The sequence below is a fragment of the Pristiophorus japonicus genome, chromosome 9 (assembly GCF_044704955.1).
Source record: "Pristiophorus japonicus isolate sPriJap1 chromosome 9, sPriJap1.hap1, whole genome shotgun sequence".
NCBI classification, from domain to species: domain Eukaryota; kingdom Metazoa; phylum Chordata; class Chondrichthyes; family Pristiophoridae; genus Pristiophorus; species Pristiophorus japonicus.
The window spans coordinates 116,718,186-116,742,073 of record NC_091985.1 but is presented as its reverse complement, the minus strand read 5'-3'; the positions used below and the strand labels follow the sequence as shown (position 1 = coordinate 116,742,073).

Below are 23,888 nucleotides of genomic sequence, written 5' to 3'. Positions count from 1 at the left end.
AAGCAGTTGAGGCTAGCTCATTGAATGTATTCAAATCACAGATCGATAGAGTTTTAACCAATAAGGGAATTAAGGGTTATGGGGAGTGGGCAGGTAAGTGGAGCTGAGTCTACGGCCAGATCAGCCATGACCTTGTTGAATGGCGGAGCAGGCTCGAGGGGCTAAATGGCAAACTCCTGTTCCTAATTCTTATGTTCTTATGTTCTTATAATGATCCCCATATAATCTGTTTTTAAGCAATGTTGATTGAGGGATCAATATTGGCCAGGAGATTGGGGAGAACTCCCCTGCTCTTCTTCAAAATAGTGCCGTGGGATCTTTTTCATCCACCTGAGATCAGATGGGACCTATTTCCTTTTATTATCCCAGAGACGAGAGACACAAGCGAGACACACAAGCTAATTACGCTCCTTGCCCACTGAAATTGGTTCACTCAGCAGAGTCCAGAAATCAACGAAATCATTTATTTTTTTTAAAAGATCAATTTTGTTGCAGCTTTTAAAATTCCCCTCACCTAGATTCTATTCTTACTTCCGGCTCACATGCTCTGAACCATAATTATTAGAACATAATGTTTGTGGAGAAAGCTTCTTGTAGCAAAATCAATTTATAATCCAACTACCTTGAACCTAACTTTAACACAGTACATTAAACATCTTTCTAAAATTCAACATTTGCCATTTCAGATGTGACGTGAAACCGAGGACCCATCTGCTCTCTCAAGTGGACATAAAAGATCCCCTGGCACTATTTTGGAGAAGAACAGGGAAGTTATCCTCGGTGTCCTGGCCAATATTTATCCCTCAATCAACTTAAGAAAAAAAACTGATTATCTGGTCATTATCACATTGCTGTTTGTGGGAGCTTGCTGTATGCAAATTGTCTGCCGTGTTTTCCATATTACAACAGTGACTACACTTCAAAAAGTACTTCATTGACTGTAAAGCGCTTTGAGATGTCCAGTGGTCGTGAAAGGCGCTATAGAAATGCAAGTATTTCTTTTTTATTTCATGCTGGGCGTGAAGAAGCATTGCTTTTTACAATGGACACTGGCTCTTTGAACTGGAGCTAAACAAATGTCAGCATAGAAACATAGAAAATAGGTGGAGTAGGCCATTCGGCCCTTCTAGCCTGCACCGCCATTCAATGAATTCATGGCTGAACATGCAACTTCAGTACCCCATTCCTGCTTTCTTGGCATACCCCTTGATCCCCCTAGTAGTAAGGACTTCATCTAACTCCTTTTTGAATATATTTAGTGAATTGGCCTCAACAACTTTCTGTGGTAGAGAATTCCACAGGTTCACCACTCTCTGGGTGAAGAAGTTTCTCCTCATCTCGGTCCTTAATGGCTGACCCCTTATCTTTAGACTGTGACCCCTGGTTCTGGACTTCCCCAACATTGGGAACATTCTTCCTGCATCTAACCTGTCTGAACCCATCAGAATTTTAAACATTTCTATGAGGTCCCCCCTCATTCTTCTGAACTCCAGTGAATACAAGCCCAGTTGATCCAGTCTTTCTTGATAGGTCAGTCCCGCCATCCCGGGAATCAGTCTGGTGAACCTTCGCTGCACTCCCTCAATAGCAAGAATGTCCTTCCTCAGGTTAGGAGACCAAAACTGTACGCAAAACTCCAGGTGTGGCCTCACCAAGGCCCTGTACAACTGTAGCAACACCTCCCTGCCCCTGTACTCAAATCCCCTCGCTATGAAGCCAACATGCCATTTGCTTTTTTAATCGCCTGCTGTACCTGCATGCCAACCTTCAATGACTGATGTACCATGACACCCAGGTCTCCTTGCACCTCCCCTTTTCCTAATCTGTCACCATTCAGATAATAGTCTGTCTCTCTGTTTTTACCACCAAAGTGGATAACCTCACATTTATCCACATGATACTTCATCTGCCATGCATTTGCCCACTCACCTAACCTCTCCAAGTTGCTCTGCAGCCTCATAGCATCCTCTTCGCAGCTCACACTGCCACCCAACTTAGTGTCATCCGCAAATTTGGAGATACTACATTTAATCCCCTCGTCTAAATCATTAATGTAGTGTAAACAGCTGGGGCCCCAGCACAGAACCTTGCGGTACCCCACTAGTCACTGCCTGCCATTCTGAAAAGTACCCATTTACTCCTACTCTATGCTTCCTGTCTGACAACCAGTTCTCAATCCATGTCAGCACACTACCCCCAATCCCATGTGCTTTAACTTTGCACATTAATCTCTTGTGTGGGACCTTGTCGAAAGTCTTCTGAAAGTCCAAATATACATCAACTGGTTCTCCCTTGTCCACTCTACTGGAAACATCCTCAAAAAATTCCAGAAGATTTGTCAAGCATGATTTCCCTTTCACAAATCCATGCTGACTTGCACCTACATGTCACCTCTTTCCAAATGCACTATGAAATCCTTAATAATTGATTCCATCATTTTACCCACTACTGATGTCAGGCTGACCGGTCTATAATTCCCCGTTTTCTCTCTCCCTCCTTTTTTAAAAAGTTCAGAACCAGGGTACATAGTCTTAGGATAAGGGGTAGGCCATTTAGGACTGAGATGAGGACAAACTTCTTCACTGAGTTGTTAACCTGTGGAATTCCCTGCCGCAGAGAGTTGTTGATGCCAGTTCATTGGATATATTCAAGAGGGAGTGAGATATGGCCCTTACGGCTAAGGGGATCAAGGGGTACGGAGAGAAAGCAGGAAAGGGGTACTGAGGGAATGATCAGCCATGATCTTATCGAATGGTGGTGCAGGTCCGAAGGGCGGAATGGTCTACTCCTGCACCTATTTTCTATGTTTCTATGCCTTTTTAACTACATAAATCGACCTGTCCTGCTACCTTAAAGGATCTGTGGATATCTACTCCAAGGTCCCGCTGTTCCTCCACACCTCTCAGCATCCTCTCAATTGTTGTGCATTCCCTTGCCTTGTTACCACACCCAAAATGCATTGCCTCACACTTTTCCAGATTGAATTCCATTTGCCACTTTTTTGCCCAACTGACCAGTTCGTCGATATCTTCCTGCAGTCTAGAGCTTTCCTCCTCACCGTCAACCACACAGCCAATGTTTGTATCATCTGCAAATTTCTTTATCATGCCCCCTATATTGCCTCGCTCAACCTGGATCCTTCCCTGTGGCCTCTTACCCTCTCTAGACCTTTTCATTGCAAACGGCCGTCTCAATTTCTCCGTTCCCCTCACTTACTTCAACGTACCTCCTTCTGAACTAGCAGCACTCCGCTCGCTCAAACTTGCTGACAAAGGTGGCGCTGTTGTTGTGTGGTAAACCGACCTCTACATGGCAGAGGCTGATCGCCAACTCTCGAACACCTCCTCCTACCTCCCCCTGGACCATGACCCCACTACTGAACATCAAGGCATAATTTCCCAGACCATCTCTTCTGGAGATCTTCCCTCCACAGCCACCAACCTCATAGTTTCCCAACCCCGCAAAGTCTGCTTCTACCTTCTTCCCAAGATCCACAAGCAGGACTGCCCCAGTGGATCCAGCATGTCAGCCTGTCCTTGCCCCACAGAACTTATTTCTTCCTATCTCGACTCAATATTTTCTCCTGTTGTCCATTATCTTCCCACCTACATCCGCGACTCCTCAGATGCCCTCCTCACTAACAGTTTCCAGTTTCCCGACCCCAACGGTCTCCTTTTCACCATGGACGTCCAATCCCTCTACACTTCCATCCACCACCAGGATGGCCTGAGGGCGCTCCACTTCTTCCTCGAGCAGAGGCCCAAGCAGTCCCCATCCACCACCACCCTCCTCCGCCTGGCTGAACTTGTTCTCACATTGAACAATTCTTTTAACGTCACTCACTTCCTCTAAATTAAAGGTGTTGCTATGGGAACCCACATGGGTCCTAACGATGTCTGCCTTTTCGTGGGATATGTGACACATTCTTTGTTCCAGTCCTATTCGTGTTCCCTCCCTCACCTCTTTTTTCCGGAACATTGATGACTATCAGTGCCGTTTCCGACTCTCGCCCTGAACTTGAAAATTTAATTCACTTTGCATCCAATTTCCACCCTTCACATGGTCCATCTCCAAATCTTTCCTTCCTCGACTTCTCCGTCTCCATCTCTGGGGATAGGCTTTCTACCCGTATCCATTATAAGCCCATTGACTCCCACAGCTACCTGGACTACACTTCCTCCCACCCCACATCTTGTAAGGACTCCATTCCATTCTTCCAGTTTCTCCGTCTCCATCGCATCTGCTCCAACGACGCCACCATTCATACGAGTGCCTCTGACATGACTTCCTTTTTCCTCAACAGAGGATTCCCCTCTGCCGTGGTTAACATGGCCCTCAATCGTGTCTGTTCTATTTCCCGCACCTCTGCTCTCACCCCTTCCCCTCCCGCTCAGAACTATGATAGGGTTCCCCTTGTCCTCGCTTATCACCCCACCAGCCTCCACATTCAATGGATCATCCTCCGCCATTTCTGCCACTTCCAGTGTGATCCCATCACCAATCACATCTTCAACTCCCCTCCCCTCCCCTCTCAGCATTCCAAAGGGACCGCTCCCTCCGTGACACCCTGGTCCACTTCTCAATCACCCCCAGCAGTCCCTCCCCTTCCCACAGCACCTTTCTGTGCAAGCGCAGCAGATGCAACATCTTCCCTTTTACCTCCTCCCTTCCCACTATCCAGGGCCCCAAATACCCCTTCCAGGTGAAACAGCAAGTTACTTGTACTTCTTTCAATTTAGTGTACTGTATTCACTGCTCACAATGTGGTCTTCTCTACATTGGGGAGACCAAGCGTAGATTAGGCGACCGCTTTGCGGAGCACCTCTGCTCAGCCCGCAATTGTGACCAAGCTTCCAGTCGCCTGTCACTTCAATTCTCCATTCCCACTCTGACCTCAGCCTCCTACGCTGTTCCAACGAAGCCCAAATGCAAGCTCGAGGAACAGCACCTCATCTTTCGTTTAGACACTTTACAGCCTTCTGGACTCAACATAGAGTTCAAAAATTTCGGAGTGTAACTGCTGCCAATCTTTGGCTTCCTTTCCCCCATCCCACTTCAGAGCCGGTTTCTTTCTTTCTTTTTTTCTCCTCGTCTCTAATGGCAGTTGGCCAATATCCCGCCATTCACACCCTATCTTGACTAATGTTTTTCTAATTCCTAGCATTACCATTTGAAATTGGGCCCTTATCCCTTTTGTCTCTCTAATCTCTCCTGTCTTCCAACCCATCACCGATCTTCCTTTTTGTTCTTTCTTTCCCTCCCCCTTTCAGTGCTCGTTAAGAATCTGTTCTTTCCGAACACTCTCCAGTTCTGACGAAGGGTCATCAACCTGAAACGTTAACTCTGCTTCCTCTCAACAGATGCTGCCTGACCTGCTGAGATCTCCAGCATTTTCTGTTTTTATCCCCTTATATTTAAGTCTAAATCATTTAAACAACAAAAAGTAAGGGACCGAGTACTGAACCCTGTGGAATCCTACTGTAAACAGCCTTCCAGTCACAAAAGCTCCCCTCAACCAAAACCCTTTGCTTCCTGCCACTGAGCCAAATTTGGATCCAATTTTCCACTCTCCCTTGGATCCCATGGACTTTTACTTTTTTGATCAACCTACCATGTGGGACCTTGTCAAAAGGCTTGGTAAAATCCATGTAAATGACATCAAACGCACTGCCCTCATCGAACCTCCTGATTACCTCCTTAAAAAATTCTATCAAGTTCGTCAGACACGACCTTCGCTGAACAAATCCATGCTGACTCTCCTTTATTAATCTGTGTCTTTCTAAATGAAGGTTATACTATCCCTCAGAATTGATTCCAGTAATTTGCCTACCACCAAGGTTAAATTAACTGGCATGTAATTTCTCAGTTTATCCCTTCCTCCCTTTTTGAACAATGGTACAACGTTAGTAGTTCTCCAATCCTCTGACACAACTCCTGTAGCCAGGGAGGATCGAAAAATGATGATCAGAGCCTCTGGAATTTCCTCCCTTGCTTTTTTTTTTAGTAGCCTTGGATATATTTCATCCATTCCTGGCAATTTATCGACTTTCAAGGATGCTAAACCCCTTAATACTTCCTCTCTTACTATGTTTACCCCCATCCAATATTTCACTATCTTCCTCCTGAACTTCAACGTTGGCATCGTCTCTCTCTCTTTTGTGAAGACAACCGCAAAGTATTCATTTAGTACCTGACCCGCATCCGCCTCCACAAATCGATCACCATTTTGGTCCCTAATAGGCTCTACTCTTTCCTTAGTTATCCCCTTGCTCTTTGTGTCATATGCTCATAATGTGGAGAAATGTGTCGTTATCCACTTTGGTAGGAAAAATAGAAAAGCAGCATTTTTTTTTAAATGGGCAAATGTTGGTATTCAGAGGGACCTGGGTGTCCTTGTACAAACAGCACAGAAAGTTAATATGGAAGTACACAAGCAATTAGGAAAGCAAATCGTACGTTCATCTTTATTACAAAAGAATTGGAGTATCAGAGTAAAGAAGCATTATTGCGATTATATAGGGCTTCACTGAAATGGCACCTGGAGTACTGTGTACAATGTTGGTTCCTTTTCCGAAAGAAGGATATACTTGCCTTAAAGGGAGTGAAATGAAGGCTCTCTAGACTGATTCCTGGGATGGGGGGGCGGGGTGCAGGGGAGGATTGTCTTATGAGGAATAATTGACCAATATGCCCTCGTGAATTAGAAGAATGAGGGGTAATCTCATTGAAACGTATAAAATTCTTAAGGGGCTTGACAGTTTAGAAGCTGGGAGGCTGTTTCCCCTGGCTGAGGAGTCGAGAACTTGGGGGGGGGGATCACAGGCTCAGAATAAGGGATCGGGAATTAGGATTGAAATGAGGAGAAATTTCTTCACTCAGATGGTTGTGACTGTTTGGAATTCTGTACCCCTGAGGGTTGTGGAGACTCAGTCGTTGTGTATTCAAGACAGAGATCGATGGATTTTTGGATACTAAGGAAACCAAGGAATATGAGGATAGTGCGGGAAGGTGGAGTTGAAGAAGATGATCAGCTATGATCTTATTGCATGGCGGAGCAGACTCAAAAGGCTGAATGGACTACTCCTGGCTCCCATTTCTTATGTTCTTATGTGAAAGGAGAAAAAGTGCTGGTCGAAACACTTTACATGCATTATGGAACTAATAAATTTATACTGAAGGGGAGCAAGAACTACGGTCATAAAGGATGGTAAAATAGAAAGCATAAGGAGCATGAAAATAAATGTGTATTTTGCTGCAGTAAGCCACTGTCGGTAACCTTGAAGCAGACAGAAAGATACCCGCCTGTGTTCCAACTTTGCGAGGAACAATGAGTTCGGGGGACGCAGTTCAAGATGGCATGTACATCAGCAGTCAAGGGTATGTAAAGCAACAGTAAAGGAATGCAGGGGACAGTTAGAGTGGTCTACCTAAGATTGTCTAGCCTTGTAACGGTGCAGGCTAGAAGGGCCGAATGGCCTACTCCTGCACCTATTTTTCTATGTTCTATATTAGTTGCTGTTTTATGAATAAAACTGCTGTAAGAATGCAAATGAAAATGAGTTAGAAAACAAAGACAATTATCAGAACATTGTACAATAAATTTAAAATTAAAAATCTAAAAGTAAATATGTCTCTATGGTAGTGACAGCAGTTCGACAAACACCACATGGAACAGATTTTCCTTAAATCAACTCCAACACTTATACCATTTTTTTCAATTGTAGGCTTGTGTTGGGGAGATTGCTGCTGGACAGATTTGCTGTGAAATGATCAGAGTATGGAAGGTAAAGGAATTAATATTTTAACGAGATTACATTAAAAATTCTAACAAATGTCCTTTGTTCTTTGAGGGGCTCTTAAAAGAACACAAGTTCTTCCTTGTAGAATGTAGATTACCAAGAGCTGATTTAAAAAAAACACATTTGGCATTTGCAACACAAGGTGCTGCCAAAGACACGTGCGCTTTACGGTTTGGAGAGAAGACAGGAACTGTACCAGAGTATAAGTCATGAAACACTTTATAAATGTATATGGGCTTGGGTGGAAACAGTTTCCAGCAATAGATTGGTTTATAGTAGAAATATAAATTATGGATATCCTGAGTACTACAGGAAGTAGGTGATTGAGAGACAATGGACAAGAAATGCCTGTGATTGGATTATACACAAATTGTCTGAAATGCAAAGCCACAAGGGATATACAACATTTACTAAATCCAAAGTCTTCGCTGCTGTTGACCATATAAATCTAAAATGTTTTACTGGATTGAGGGAACAACAGGGATGGTGACTGTTGATCCATTGGCACAGCCCAAGGGGGCAGTGATAGCTGGGTGAGGACAGGAAGATTAGCGAGATTAGTGGGCAGTGATAAGTGGGATGAGGACAGGAAAGAGAATGATGAGATTTGGGGGCAGTGATAGGTGGGGTTAGCAGGGCGGGAAACAGATTGGCGAGATTAGTTCCCAGTCGACCCACTGAAAGGATGAGGGTGGGGCAGTTGGGGTTGCTGCTGGTAAGGAGGCAGCGATGAGTGCCTTGCTGGTCCTTTGGAGAATGCTGAGAGAGGCACAGAGAGTAGTTGTGGGCTTATTCCAGCCTGGGACAGTGGCACGAGAGTCGGATGGCAGCGGAGTAGTGATGGGTTAGAGGGAGGGTGGTAAAGTACCCAAGAACGGAGAAATGAAGAGGTGACATGACTGGGAAGGAGAAAGGAGAAAAGGGCTGAAGAAGAAAAGGAAGTGAGACAGAAGCAGTGGGTCCTGCTGGAAGTATGTATGGAGTGAGAGTTGGGCTACGACAGGCCCACAGTTGAACAATTTTCCAATACTCACCATCCAGGCTCAGACACTTGAGTAAGGTCACAATGAGCCATTGCAACCTGTGGAATCATCATCAAGATGTCATCAACTTGACGAGGACAGTAAAAGAAGATTGGAGGAGAATACATTTAAAATATATTGGTTTGTGTGGGAAGTTTAATGGGGAAATAGTTTAAGATACTAATTCGCTCAGAAGTATTCTTGTATAGTTTTCTTACGATGAAGAGGTGTAAAAGATAATTTTGAAAATATAATTCTGCCCCCTTGGAATTGAAATTCTAGCATCTCACCTTGCCTATTAATTCTGAACTACAGATAGGAGCTACACATTTGGAAGAAATCCTTACCATTCCAAAGAACATAGATTAATGCAACTCAGAAGGAGGCCATTTAACATAAGAACATAAGAATTAGGAACAGGAGTAGGCCATCTAGCCTGCTCCACTATTCAACAAGATCATGGCTGATCTGGCCGTGGACTCAGCTCCACTTACCCGCCCGCTCCCCATAACCCTTAATTCCCTTATTGGTTAAAAATCTATCTATCTGTGACTTGAATACATTCAATGAGCTAGCCTCAACTGCTTCCTTGGGCAGAGAATTCCACAGATTCGCAACCCTCTGGGAGAAGAAATTCCTTCTCAACTCTGTTTTAAATTGGCTCCCCCGTATTTTGAGGCTGTGCCCCCTAGTTCTAGTCTCCCCGACCAGTGGAAACAACCTCTCTGCCTCTATCTTGTCTATCCCTTTCATTATTTTAAATGTTTCTATAAGATCACCCCTCATCCCTCTGAACTCCAACGAGTAAAGACCCAGTTTACTCAATCTATCATCAAAAGGTAATCCCCTCATCTCCGGAATCAGCCTCGTGAATCGTCTCTGTACCCCCTCCAAAGCCAATATATCCTTCCTTAAGTAAGGCGACCAAAACTGCACGCAGTACTCCAGGTGCGGCCTCACCAATACCCTATACAATTGCAGAAGGACCTCCCTGCTTTTGTACTCCATCCCTCTCGCAATGAAGGCCAACATTCCATTCGCCTTCCTGATTACCTGCTGCACCTGCAAACTAACTTTTTGGGATTCATGCACAAGGACCCCCAGGTCCCTCTGCACCGCAGCATGTTGTAATTTCTCCCCATTCAAATAGTATTCCCTTGTCCCCCCCCCCAAGGTGGATGACCTCACACTTTCCGACATTGTATTCCATCTGCCAAACCTTAGCCCATTCGCTTAACCTATCTAAATCTCTTTGCAGCCTCTCTGAGTCCTCTACACAACCCGCTTTCCTACTAATCTTTGTGTTATCTGCAAATTTTGTTACACTACACTCTGTCCCCTCTTCCAGGTCATCTATGTATATTGTAAACAGTTGTGGTCCCAGCACTGATCCCTGTGGCACACCACTAACCACCGATTTCCAACCCGAAAAGGACCCATTTATCCCAACTCTGCTTTCTGTTCGCCAGCCAATTCTCTATCCATGCTAATACATTTCCTCTGACCCCGCGTACCTTTATCTTCTGCAGTAACCTTTTGAGTGGCACCTTATCGAATGCCTTTTGGAAATCTAAATACACCACATCCATCGGTACACCTCCATCCACCATGCTCGTTATATCCTCAAAGAATTAGTTAAACATGATTTCCCCTTCATGAATCCATGCTGCGTCTGCTTGATTGCACTATTCCTATCTAGATGGCCTGCTATTTCTTCCTTAATGATAGCTTCAAGCATTTTCCCCACTACAGATGTTAAACTAACCGGCCTATCGTTACCTGCCTTTTGTCTGCCCCCTTTTTTTTTTATATAAACAGAGGCTTTTCATTAGCTGCTTTCCAATCCGCTGGTACCTCCCCAGAGTCCAGAGAATTTTGGTAGATTATAACGAATGCATCTGCTATAACTTCCGCCATCTCTTAATACCCTGGGATGCATTTCATCAGGACCAGGGGACTTGTCGACCTTGAGTCCCATTAGCCTGTCCAGCATTACTCCACTAGTGATCGTGATTGTCTCCCTTCCCACATTTGACCCATTGAGTCAGCGCTGGCAGAAAAAGATCAATTTGGTGGACCTACCAATCTCAAGTTTATCGTAAGCAGCAGTTGGGGGTAGTACTTAGCACCCTTATGTTCCAGCATGGCGAAAAAAATCATCATCATCATCAGTCTTCTTCAACATCTGGCAATCACTGCTGGAAGTGCACGTGTGTAAAGGTCCAGTGAGGACAAAGTTGGAGAGGTGTAGAAAAATTGATTTGAAAGTAGTGAATTTCAAGATGCATATTTTTGTACTCTTTGCGATGACCTTTTCTAGCACCTCAGGATTTTGACTCTGATCAGTTGGAACACAAGAATGTAATTTCTGCTACAAATACTCTAATCAATGAACAATACAATGCTTCTTTACCTCCTACCGATGTGCCATTATCCAAAACCCAGGTAGCGGCCTTACCTGATCATTCTTTCCAAGCTCCAATTCTATAATAGCAACTGGCGTGTTAATTTGATCCAAGCGCCTGGACTGAGTCTTCAAGTCAACTCTCCAACTCAAGTTCCTCAAACAGTTCTCCCATTTGCTCTGATTAATAAGGCTTTCTCGGATTTTAACTTTATGATTTTTCCAGAATTTTGTAATAACTACAGCTTGCTCTGGTGTAATTCCTTTTTGTTTTTTGGTCTGTGCTGTTAGGAAGGCTTCCAGTTGGTTGAAGTCCATGTCTGCAGACGTTATTGACTGTTGAGATAAAACTCGTATTAGACAAATAGTTTTGGCCATCGTATACCAAAATCCTTTATTCAAGAGATTCAGCATAAAGTCTGACCAGTCAAGATGGAGTACACTCTGCAAAAATAAACACCGTGATGCTGATTGGCACGTCAAGGTCTCAGGTTTCCTTCCCCCACTATTATTCAACTCAACGAACTAACTAACTTCTGTCGAGGCCCATCAGCAGGAACACTGCCTTGAAGCAATAAGGCGACAGTTTTTGCTACTGGTCCTGTAACATTTTTTTTTAGTTTTAAAAACAGGTGACTGACTACATCACGTAAGCATCATTACAGCTTCAGGTTCCAAAAACACTACTGCTACATCTGGAGGAGGAACAATTAGTAGGACGCATCTTCACCAGACCTTGGTTCGTCTTACCCAAAAACCTACGATAGTTAACACTCTCAATTTTCACTCAACCAGCCACGGTCTCTCATTCCAGCCTTCTTAAAAATCTCCCAATATTCCCTCTCTCACAAAATCCCAATGACCCATCTCTATCTCATGCACCTGCCACCAACTCTACATATTTCAGCAGCTTTCTTGATGCACCAGCTCTGACCTCATTTCCAAAGTATCAAGTCCAGCACGTGGACATTCTTCGCCCATTCTAATCACAGCATTGTACCTGGTTGAAAATTGTTCCTAATTAACTTTTCTGGAAAATACCTTTTTTTGCCCAAAACCAGGACACAGTTTTGGATTAATAGTTGAACTATTTGTTAATTTCAGTGTTCTGCCCAGAAACAAATGATGAGTAGATTCAGAAAAGTATTGGTTTGAGAAGCGACCATGCTCAACTTACAAGGGTATTCAACATTCAGGAACAATAGAATAAAAGGAAAAGGAGGTGGGGTAGCATTGCTGGTTAAAGAGGAGATTAATGCAATAGTTAGGAAGGACATTAGCTTGGATGATGTGGAATCTATATGGGTAGAGCTGCAGAACACCAAAGGGCAAAAAACGTTAATGGGAGTTGCGTACAGACCTCCAAACAGTCGTAGTGATGTTGGGGAGGGCATCAAACAGGAAATTAGGAGTGCATGCAATAAAGGTGCAGCAGTTATCATGGGTGACTTTAATATGCATATAGATTGGGCTGACTAAACTGGAAGCAATACGGTGGAGGAGGATTTCCTGCAGTGCGTAAGGGGTGGTTTTCTAGACCAAAATGTCGAGGAACCAACAAGGGGGGAGGCCATCTTAGACTGGGTGTTGTGTAATGAGAGAGGATTAATTAGCAATCTCGTTGTGCGAGGCCCCTTGGGGAAGAGTGTCCATAATATGGTGGAATTCTACATTAGGATGGAGAATGAAACAGTTAATTCAGAGACCATGGTCCAGAACTTAAAGGAGGGTAACTTTGAAGGTATGAGGCGTGAATTGGCTAGGATAGATTGGCAAATAATGCTTAAGGGGTTGACAGTGGATGGGCAATGGCAGATATTTAGAGACCGCATGGATGAACTACAACAATTGTACATCCCTGTCTGGTGTAAAAATAAAAAAAAGGGAAGGTGGCTCAACCGCGGCTATCAAGGGAAATCAGGGATAGTATTAAAGCCAAGGAAGTGGCATACAAATAGGCCAGAAATAGCAGCGAACCCAGGGGATGGGAGAAATTTAGAACTCAGCAGAGGAGGACAAAGGGTTTGATTAGGGCAGGGAAAAAATAGACTGAGAGAGGAAGCTTGCAGGGAACATTAAGATGGACTGCAAAAGCTTCTATATATATGTAAAGAGAAAAAGGTTAGTAAAGACAAACGTAGGTCCCCTGCAGTCAGAATCAGGGGAAGTCATAACGGGGAACAAAGAAATGGCAGACCAATTGAACAAGTACTTTAGTTCAGTATTCACGAAGGAGGACACAAACAACCTTCCGGAAATAAAAGGGGTCAGAGGGTCTACTAAGAAGGAGGAACTGAGGGAAATCCTTATTAATCTGGAAATTGTGTTGGGGAAATTGATGGGATTGAAGGCCGATAAATCCCCAGGGCCTGATGGTCTGCATCCCAGAGTACTTAAGGAGGTGGCCTTGGAAATAGCAGATGGATTGAGTCATTTTCCAACATTCCATAGACTCTGGATCAGTTCCTATGGATTGGAGGGTAGCCAATGTAACCCCACTTTTTAAAAAAAAGGAGGCAAAGAGAAAATGGGGAATTATAGACCAGTCAGCCTGACATCAGTCGTGGGTAAAATGATGGAATCAATTATTAAGGATGTCATAGCAGCGCATTTGGAAAGAGGTGACATGATAGGTCCAAGGATTTGTGAAAGGGAAATCATGCTTGACAAATCTTCTGCAATTTTTTGAGGATGTTTCCAGTAGAGTGGGCAAGGGCGAACCAGATGATGTGGTGTATTTGGACTTTCAGAAGGCTTTCGACAAGGTCCCACACAAGAGATTAATGTGCAAAGTTAAAGCACATGGGATTGGGGGTAGTGTGCTCACGTGGATTGGGAACTGGTTGGCAGACAGAAAGCAAAGAGTAGGAGTAAATGGGTACTTTTCAGATTTGGCAGGCAGTGACTAGTGGGGTACCGCAAGGTTCTGTGCTGGGGCCCCAGCTGTTTACATTGTACATTAATGATTTAGACGAGGGGATTAAATGTAGTATCTCCAAATTTGCGGATGACACTAAGTTAGGTGGCAGTGTGAGCTGAGAGGAGGATGCTATGAGGCTGCAGGGTGACTTGGATAGGTCAGGTGAGTGGGTAAATGCATGGCAGATGAAGTATAATGTGGATAAATGTGAGGTTATCCACTTTGGTGGTAAAAACAGAGAGACAGACTATTATCTGAATGGTGACAGATTAGGAAAAGGGGAGATGCAACGAGACCTGGGTGTCATGGTACATCAGTCATTGAAGGTTGGCATGCAGGTACAGCAGGTGGTTAAGAAGACAAATGGCATGTTGGCCTTCATAGCGAGGGGATTTGAGTACAGGGGCAGGGATGTGTTGCTACAGTTGTACAGGGCCTTGTTGAGGCCACACCTAGAGTATTGTGTACAGTTTTGGTCTCCTAACTTGAGGAAGGACATTCTTGCTATTGAGGGAGTGCAGCGAAGGTTCACCAGACTGATTCCCGGGATGGTGGGGCTGACGTATCAAGAAAGACTGGGTCAACTGGGCTTGTATTCACTGGAGTTCAGAAGAATGAGAGGGGATCTCATAGAAACATTTAAAATTCTGACGGGTTTAGACAGTTTAGATGCAGGAAGAACGTTCCCAATGTTGGGAAGTCCAGAACCAGGGGTCACAGTCTAAGGATAAGGGGTAAGCCATTTAGGACCGAGATGAGGAGAAACTTCTTCACCGAGTGGTGAACCTGTGGAATTCTCTACCACAAAGTTGTTGAGGCCAATTCACTAAATATATTCAAAAAGGAGTTAGATGTAGTCCTTACTACTAGGGGGATCAAGGGGTATGGCGAGAAAGCAGGAATGGGGTACTGAAGTTGCATGTTCAGCTATGAACTCATTGAATGACGGTGCAGGCTCGAAGGGCCGAATGGCCTACTCCTGCACCTATTTTCGATGTTTCTATGTAAGAGACAATTCAGAAAAGGTTCACATATTAATTTGGATATTTTCTATACTGATGTGCACTAAAATTAGCCAATACAAGCTGCAAAGTATGTGTATATACAATTGGCAATGAGACAAACCATTACTGATGGTAGAACACACATTCATCAGCTTGTGTGCAAGGTTAAAGTGCAGTGCAATACATGCACAATGCTCAGAACTGAACAGCATTGGAAGCAGCTGAAATTTAAATTTTGATATGCGAGAGGAATAGATATTCTCAGACATAATAGTGAATCACAGCATTAGCATTCTTCGACTCGTAAGGTATTGCCCATTTTAGTATTGATTAAACATCAATGTCTTGATGTTTCAGATATGTGAAATATCTGGTGCTAATGCTTCCCCAGCCTGGCTCCATTGATCTTAAAATTAATGGATATCAGTCTAAATCAAGGACCGAGTTTTTTGAATGCAATTCATTATTTGTTCATGTGGTTTATTCTCGTGTCAGCTATGGCTCAGTGGATAGCACTCTCGCCTGAGTCAGAAGGTTGTGGGTTCATGTCCCACTCCAAAGACTTGAGCACAAAAATCTAGGCTGACACTCCACTGCAGTGCTGAGGGAATGATGCACTGTTGGTGGTGCCGTCTTTTGGGTGAGATGTTAAACCAAGGCCCCATCTACTCTCTCATGTGAACATAAAGGATCCCATAGTACTCTTCTGAAGAGGAGTATGGGAGTTATCCCAGGTGTCCTGGCTAATGTTTATCCCTCAATCAACATGATAACATTGCTGCTTGTGGGAGCTTGCTGTGTGCAAATTGGCTGCCACGTTTCGTACATTACAACAGTGATTCATCATCATCATCATAGGCAGTCCCTCGGAATCGAGGAAGACTGGCTACCACTCCCAAAGTGAGTTCTCTGGTGGCTGAACAGTCCAATTGGAGAGCCACAGACCCTGTCACAGGTGGGACAGACATTAGTCGAGGGAAGGGGTGGGGTGGGGCTGATTTTCCACGCACTCCTTCCGCTGTCTGCGCTTGACCTCTTCACGCTCTTTGCATTGAGACTCGAAGAACTCACCGCCCTCCCGGATGCACTTTCTCCACAGTGACTACACTCCAAATGTACTTCATTGGCTGTAAAGCGCTTTGAGACATCCAATGGTCATAAAAGGCGCTATATAAATGCAAGTTTTTATTTTTCTTCTTTCTTAATCAACCTCACCTTGAATATCACTTAATTCAAGAATACATCAACATTCTTCAGTTCTTAGCAGTTTTTAGAGCTAGTGTCAGATATGGGCTTAACAACAAAAGAGACAAACCATTTCAGCCATCCTATTCAGTTGATTAATATTTTTGATGTTAATTTTTAATGGAAATGTTGGAAAAGTTGAATACAAAGCCAAAGCCTGGTCAGGCACTTGTTACAGGAAAAATCTATCTGCAGCACATAAAACTTTTGAAGTTAGGATGTAACACGATCAGAACAAAAAAAAAAAATCAGCAAGTTTGCAAGTTTCATATTATATAAAAATCATTTTGGCCCAAAAGCTGGAAAATATGTTTAATTGGTCATTAAGAACCAAATTAGCTTTCACAGACGCAAAGCAAACTACTACAGAAGCTGGAAAACCAAAATAAAAACAGAAAACGCTGGAAATACTCAGCAGCTCAGGCAGCATGTGTGGAGAGAGGAAAATGTTAATGATTCAGGTATATAGTTTGACCACTCCCTTTCGCCTTACTCTATTTCTCCTTCTAAGCTGTTCATCTCAGATATCTTCCACTCTGACAAAGGGTCCTATCAACCGGAAACCAGTGGCAAACATTTAAAGAGACATTCCAAAATTCTCAACGAAATATCCATTCTATTGAGAAATAAAAACTCCATGGGAAAAGTGATTCATCCATGGCTAACTAAAGAAGTTAAGGATAGTATTAGATTAAAAGAGGCTTATAATGTTGCAAGTCTGAGGATTGGGAGAGCTTTAGAAACCAGAGGATGACCAAAAAAATTGATTAAAAAGGGAGAAAATGGAAAATGAAAGTAAACGAGCAAGAAATATAAAAATAGATTGTAAGAGCTTGTCCAAGTATATAAAAAGGAAGAAAGCAGCAAAAGTAAACGTTCGTCTCTTGGAGGCTGAGACAGGAGAAATTATAAATGGGGAATATGGTAATGATAGAGACTTTAAACAAATAGTTTGTCGCTGTTTTTACAGTAGACAAAATCCCATAGCAAAAATAGTGGGAAACCAAGTGGTTAATGAGAGCGAGGAACTTAAAAGTAATTATTAGAGAAAAAGTACTCGAGAAACTAATGGGACTAAAAGCCTGGAGCTGCAGGCCGACATTCTAGGGTTCTAAAAGAGGTGGCTGCATTGGTTGTGATCTTCCAAAATTCCTAGATTCTGGACCGGTCCCAGCAGATTGGAAGGTAGCAAATTTAACTCTGCTATTTAAGAAAGAAGGGAAATAGAAAACAAACAGAGAACTATAGGCCAGTTAGCCTGACATCAGTCGTTGGGAAAATGCTGGAATCCATTATTAAGGAAGTGGTAACAGAGCACTTGGAAAAACAGAGTCAACATGGTTTTATAAAATGGAAATCATGTTTGACAAATTTATGAGAGATTTTTGAGGATGTAACTAGCAGTGTAGATAAAGAGGAACCAGTGGAGGCAGTATATTTGGATTTCCAAAAGGCATCCGATAAGGTGCCACATAAAAGGTTGCTACACAAGGTAAGGGCTCATGGGGTTGGGGGTAATGTATTAGCATGGATAGAGGTTTGGCTAACTGACAGGAAACAGAGAGTAGGGATAAACAGGTCATTTGCATGTTGGCAGCCTGTAACTAGTGGGGTGCCGCAAGGATCAGTGCTTGGGCCTCAGCTATTTACAATTGATATTCATGACTTAGATGAAGGGGCTGAGTGTAATGTATCCAAATTTGCTGACAATACAAAGCAAGGTAGGAAAGTAAGCTGTGATGAGGACACAAAGAGTCTGCAAAGGGATTAAGTGAGTGGGCAATAAGGAGGCAGATGGAGTATCATGTGGGGAAATGTGAGATTGGAAGAATAGAAAAACAGATTATCTTTTAAACATAGAAACATAGAAAATAGGTGCAGTCGGCCATTCGAGCCTGCACCACCATTCAATATGATCATGGCTGATCATTTTTGCAACTCTAGTACCCCATTCCTGCTTTCTCTCCATACCCTTTGATCCCTTTAGCCGTAAGGGCCACATCTAACTCCCTTTTGAATATATCCAACGGACTGGCCTCAACAACTTCCTGTGGTAGAGAATTTCACAGGTTCACAATTCTCTGAGTGAAGCAGTTTCTCCTCGTGTCTGATATGTCCTTACTATACAGTACAAATGCACACGCGTCCCATGCTTGAGAAGGTCACTCTGTGACCAGCAACTTTTATTCCAGCACCGAAGTGAAGGTGGTGGGTGGAGCTTCCCCTTTTGTGCCTGAAAGACCAGGTTCGGAGTGTCTCCCACAAGTTGGCCACCTAGTGGTCAATGTTCTCAGTGCACAACTAGTCAGTTTATACATGGGTTACAATGACAGTTAAATACATGACATCCTCGGTCCTAAATGGCTTACCCCTTACCCTTAGATTGTGACCCCTGGTTCTGGACTTCCCCAACATTGGGAACATTCTTCCTGCATCTAACCTGTCCAATCCCATCAAAATGTTTATATGTTTCTATGAGATCCCCTCTCATTCTTCTAAATTCCAGTGAATATAAGCCTAGTCAATCCAGTCTTTCTTCATATGTCAGTCCCGCCATCCCAGGAATCAGTCTGGTGAACCTTCACTGCACTCCCTCAATAGCAAGAATGTCCTTCCTCAGATTAGGAGACCAAAACTGTACACAATATTCAAGGTGTGGCCTCACCAAGGCCCTGTACAACTGCAGTAAGACCTCCCTGCTCCTATACTCACATCCTCTCGCTATGAAGGACAACATGCCATTTGCCTTCTTCACCGCTTGCTGTACCTGTATGCCAACTTTCAATGACTGATGTACCATGACACCCAGGTCTCGTTGCGCCTCCCCTTTTCCTAATCTGTCACCATTCAGATCATATTCTGCCTTCCTGTTTTTGCCACCAAAATGAATAACCTCACACTTATCTACATTATACTGCATCTGCCATGCATTTGCCCACTCACTTAACCTGTCCAAGTCACTCTGCAGCCTCTTAGCAGCCTCAGCTATTTACAATCTATATTAATGACCTAGAGGAGGGGACCATATGTCATGTATCCAAGTTTGCTGACGGTACAAAGCTCGGTGGGACAATAAGCTGTGAGGAGCACACAAAGTGTCTGCAAAGGGATATAGATAGGCTAAGTGAGTGGGCAGTAAGGTGATGGATGGAGTATAATGTATGGAAATGTGAGGTTATTCACTTTAGTAAAAAGAATAGAAAAACAAACTTTTTTAAATGGTAGGAAACTATTAAATGTCGTTGTTCAAAAAGAGATTTAGATGTCCTCGTACAGAAAATACAGAGTTAGCATGCAGGATGTTGGCATTTATTGCAAGGGGTTAAAGTACAAGAGTAAGGAAATCTTGCGATAATTGGACAGGGCTTTGGTAAGACCACACCTGGGGTACTGTGCACAGTTTTGATCTTATCTGAGGAAGGATATACTTGTCTTAGAGGCGGTGCAACGGAGGTTCACTAGATTGATTCCTGGGATGAGTGGGTTGTCCTGTGAGGAGAGATTGCGAAGAATGGGCCTATACTCTCTGGAGTTAAGAAGAATGAGAGATGATCTCATTGAAACATAGAAGATTCTAAGGGAGATTGACAGGGTCGATGCTGAGAGGTTGTTTCCCCTGGCTGGAGTCTAGAACTAAGGGGTATAGTCTCAGGATAAGGGGTCGGCCAGTTAAGACTGAGATGAGGAGGAATTTCTTCACTCAGAGGGTTGTGAATCTTTGGAATTCTCTGCCCCAGAGGGCTGTGGATACATCGTTAAGTATATTCAAGGCTGAGATAGATAGATTTTTGGGTCTAGGGGAATCAAGGGTTTATGAAGGTCGAGCGGAAGAGTGGCGTTGAGGTCAAAGATCAGCCATGATCTTATTAAATGGCGTCGCAGGCTCGAGAGGCTGTGTGGCCTTCTCCCGCTCCTAATTCTGATGTATGAATCCTTCACTTTCTTTCCTTTCTTGGCAGCTGCTGCCTGACTGCTGAGTACTTCCAACACTTCTTGTTTCTATTTCAGCTCTTGCTGTGCTTGGCCCAAGTCTTTGTAGCCTTCCTCTTTAGGGACACAGCTGCCCCATATACTGGTGAAGCTAAACATCTGGGTTGCAAGGAAAACCATAGGTGGAGAAAAAATATCCCACTTTGTCGTTTGTGGAGGTGTGGGGGAAAGAGACAACCTAGTTGTGCAGGGAACAGAATAAAGGACACTCTCTGATGGCATGTAACTCGAAACACGGAGTTAAATCCTAAATCAATGACCCAGCCTGATCTACTGCACTCCGCAGTGGTACTCCTGAAATCACAATGTGAACAAGCCATTCAAGTTTCATACTAGGTATCCAAATGTTGGCAGTCAATCTCTTTCATGACATTGCCAGCTAAGGCATGCCGCACTTACTCTTTGCTGCTCAATTCATAGAGAGACCAGTGATACGATTTAAAGATGAATTCAGGAAAGTGGTGCTTTTGGGTCCCTTTGTCAAAAACCAGCCTATAATGTAAAAGGCTCTTCAGATTTCTGCAGTGCTGTCAAATCCAGATATGCAGTTCTTGTGCAGGCGTTAGTACGAACAAATATCAACTTAATGGCTCAGTTCAGTTGATGAGAACTATTTTGTCATGGGTTTCCCTATCCCTTGCAAATGTACCGAGGCTGCTCAGTGAGATAGCAAAGTAGCGATATGATGGAAACACACCTACACTCAAGACCATGCTAATATCAGCTCATTGGGTAGATAGCAACAGTCGCTGCAGATGGGGTCACAATGGCAGCAAATGGGACCGAAGCATACACACAACAGCTTATTTTCACTTTTGAAGCCAGCCCACACAAAGACAGGATTCAGTGCTCTTTGCAATTTGAGAAAACCCAGGCAGATTCCTCGAGACCTGGATCCCAAATGATGGGTAAAATCACTTTAAAGATACAGTGCACTATATATGTTAATTATGGTTATATTAGATTACAAAACCAGAACAGTTCATTTACAATTTATCATCACAAAAGCAAATAATCATCAAGCAAAAGGGCAAAAACAATTTCACTGCTATCAGCCCTGTTCCTAAATTTCTGAAGTTATTTTTGGGGGGGTTTCAATGATTAACATGGTAGAAAGCAGAAAGAATCATCAGTGAACTGGAAAGCATTCTTGCACTTTGAGAAGGAATCTGACTTTCTGGCAATAGAAATATATAAAAGCTGCATACCACAGTGCTAAGCGATTGCAGTACTGGTAGTTTGGAATTTTCCTACAGCAGCCTTAAAAAGTGACTAATATAGATAATGGAAGATAAAAAAAAGAGGAAATGGTTGGAGATGTCATTTAAGACAAATTAAGGCACATTACAGAAAGTAGCAATCACGATGCGATCACACAATGTGCAAGCTTCAGAATCATCCCACTGGGTGTTGTGTTCGCTTCAGTGAAAAGATAAGTGTGTGGAAGAGAACAAAAAGACTTAATCAGAATGTTATTTTTCCAAATATAACCAAGTAAGTCGAACAAAATGAAATCCGAATTAGGAGCAAGTTGTTCCTAATTACTGCTCAATTGTGAGCTTTGCTTAAAAGTTCACCGCAGGCATACGTGGATAAAATGCAAGGATAACTTGCCAAATTACAAATTAATGCATTATCCACTGCACACTCACCACAAAAGACATTTGGATTGCTTAAACCACTCCATTTTGCATTTCTTCCAACAGAAATAGAGGCGTCAACTCCACTTAGTCTATATGGAGGATGACCCATGAGGTTGCAATCCATGTGCCAGCAATGTTCGACAATATGAGGATGGACTTGTTAGGTTTAAATTCCTCAAATTGATGCTCTCATGCAACTTCCAAGCTCAATTATGCTATCATGAAAGATGTTAAGTGCCAACTGCAGTGAGAGATGTGGAAATGATCAGCATTTCACACCTCCACAGGAACTTCAAATATCACTGGAAGCAACTTAGGATTGTTAACTCTAGTCATTTGGCTCTTTTTTCTTTAAAACTACAGATTACTGCGATGTTGTCAGGAGCGCTGAGGTTTAAAAGGTCGGTGAGAAAGGTGCAGCACCCAAATGCTCATCAATGGGATTTTAATTTTATCAGTAACATAGGTTCATCCACAGAGAGTTTTAAAAAAATATAACGGTCTCCGCTTTCTTCATGAACAAAAATCCAAGCTCCATTGCTGCCACTTTCACTCACTTCTGTTGTTCTCAAATGATGCGACTGCCACCATTGAGACCTTAGGCAACCAATTACAGGAGCGTGCATTTCACAGACTAAGCAACTGTTTGGAATGAACAGCGATGGCAGGCTTTACCAACATCACAGACAACCTACATACTGCTCTTATACAGCCCGCTAGTTATCCAACTGAGGAGCCCAGCCCCAGGGGAATAGCTGAAAATGGTCCAACTGCCTCACATCAGCCGACTCCAGCCAGGTCCCTCAAACAACTTAGAACATGCTAGACCAGCCATTACAAAATCAGATGTGGTATCACATGACCCGGCATCACGTAACCCTGCACCCAGAGATTTGAGACTATCATAGTCCAATGCTTGACCACCCGACCTCAGAAAGTCACTACAGTTGCACACACAGGCAGCATTTAGACACAGACTTGGGTTCATAAAAATGTGACAATAAGCCTTACAGGATTACCAAGGGGAAGCTTACAACTATTATAAAATAATTATTCTTTTTCTGCTTTGAGGGGGCAATATTTGTTTGGTAAGACTTTACATAGAAACATAGAAAATAGGTGCAGGAGTAGGCCATTCGGCCCTTCGAGCCTGCACCGCCATTCAATGAGTTCATGGCTGAACATGCAACTTCAGTACCCCATTCCTGCTTTCTCACCATACCCCTTGATCCCCCTAGTAGTAAGGATTACATCTAACTCCTTTTTGAATATATTTAGTGAATTGGCTTCAACAACTTCCTGTGGTAGAGAATTCCACAGGTTCACCACTCTGGGTGAATAAGTTTCTCCTCATCTCTGTCCTAAATGGCTTACCCCTTATCCTTAGACTGTGACCCCTGGTTCTGGACTTCCCCAACATCGGGAACATTCTTCCTGCATCTAACCTGTCTAAACCTGTCAGAATTTTAGAAACATACTAAGTGCTGGGAGAAAGCAAAAAGGTGGCAGCTCAACTTTAGTGGAGGGATTATGCAGCAAGTGTTTGGTGTGATATGTGGGAATTCTTTGAAAAAACAAGTCAGCCAGTGGCAGGTGTCCACTTCTGATAGTAGTTCTCAGTTCAGCACCAAGCACCCTGGCTGTAAATTATTTCCACTGACATCAACCTTTTCCTTTTACTCAGCCATAGTTCAGTGGGTATCACTCTCCTCTCAGAGTCAGAAGGTTGCGGGTTTGAGACCTACTCCAGAGACTCGAGCACATAATTCAGACCGACACTGAGGGAGTGCTGCACTGTCGGAAGTGCTACTTTTCTTCTAACGTCTATCCGAAAGATGGCACCTCCGACAGTTCAGCACTC

General features: G+C 43.4%; 1 protein-coding gene across 2 annotated transcripts in view; it reads right to left on the bottom strand.

Annotated features, from left to right (window-relative positions):
- commd1 (copper metabolism (Murr1) domain containing 1) overlaps window positions 1–23,888 on the bottom strand; it is a 164,439-nt gene that overhangs the window by 84,879 nt on the left and 55,672 nt on the right. For both annotated transcript variants that reach the window (XM_070889740.1, XM_070889741.1), the window contains exon 2: window positions 11,280–11,561. In XM_070889740.1, the coding sequence (XP_070745841.1) occupies window positions 11,280–11,561 (282 nt within the window). The remainder of the gene's footprint in view (window positions 1–11,279; window positions 11,562–23,888) is intronic.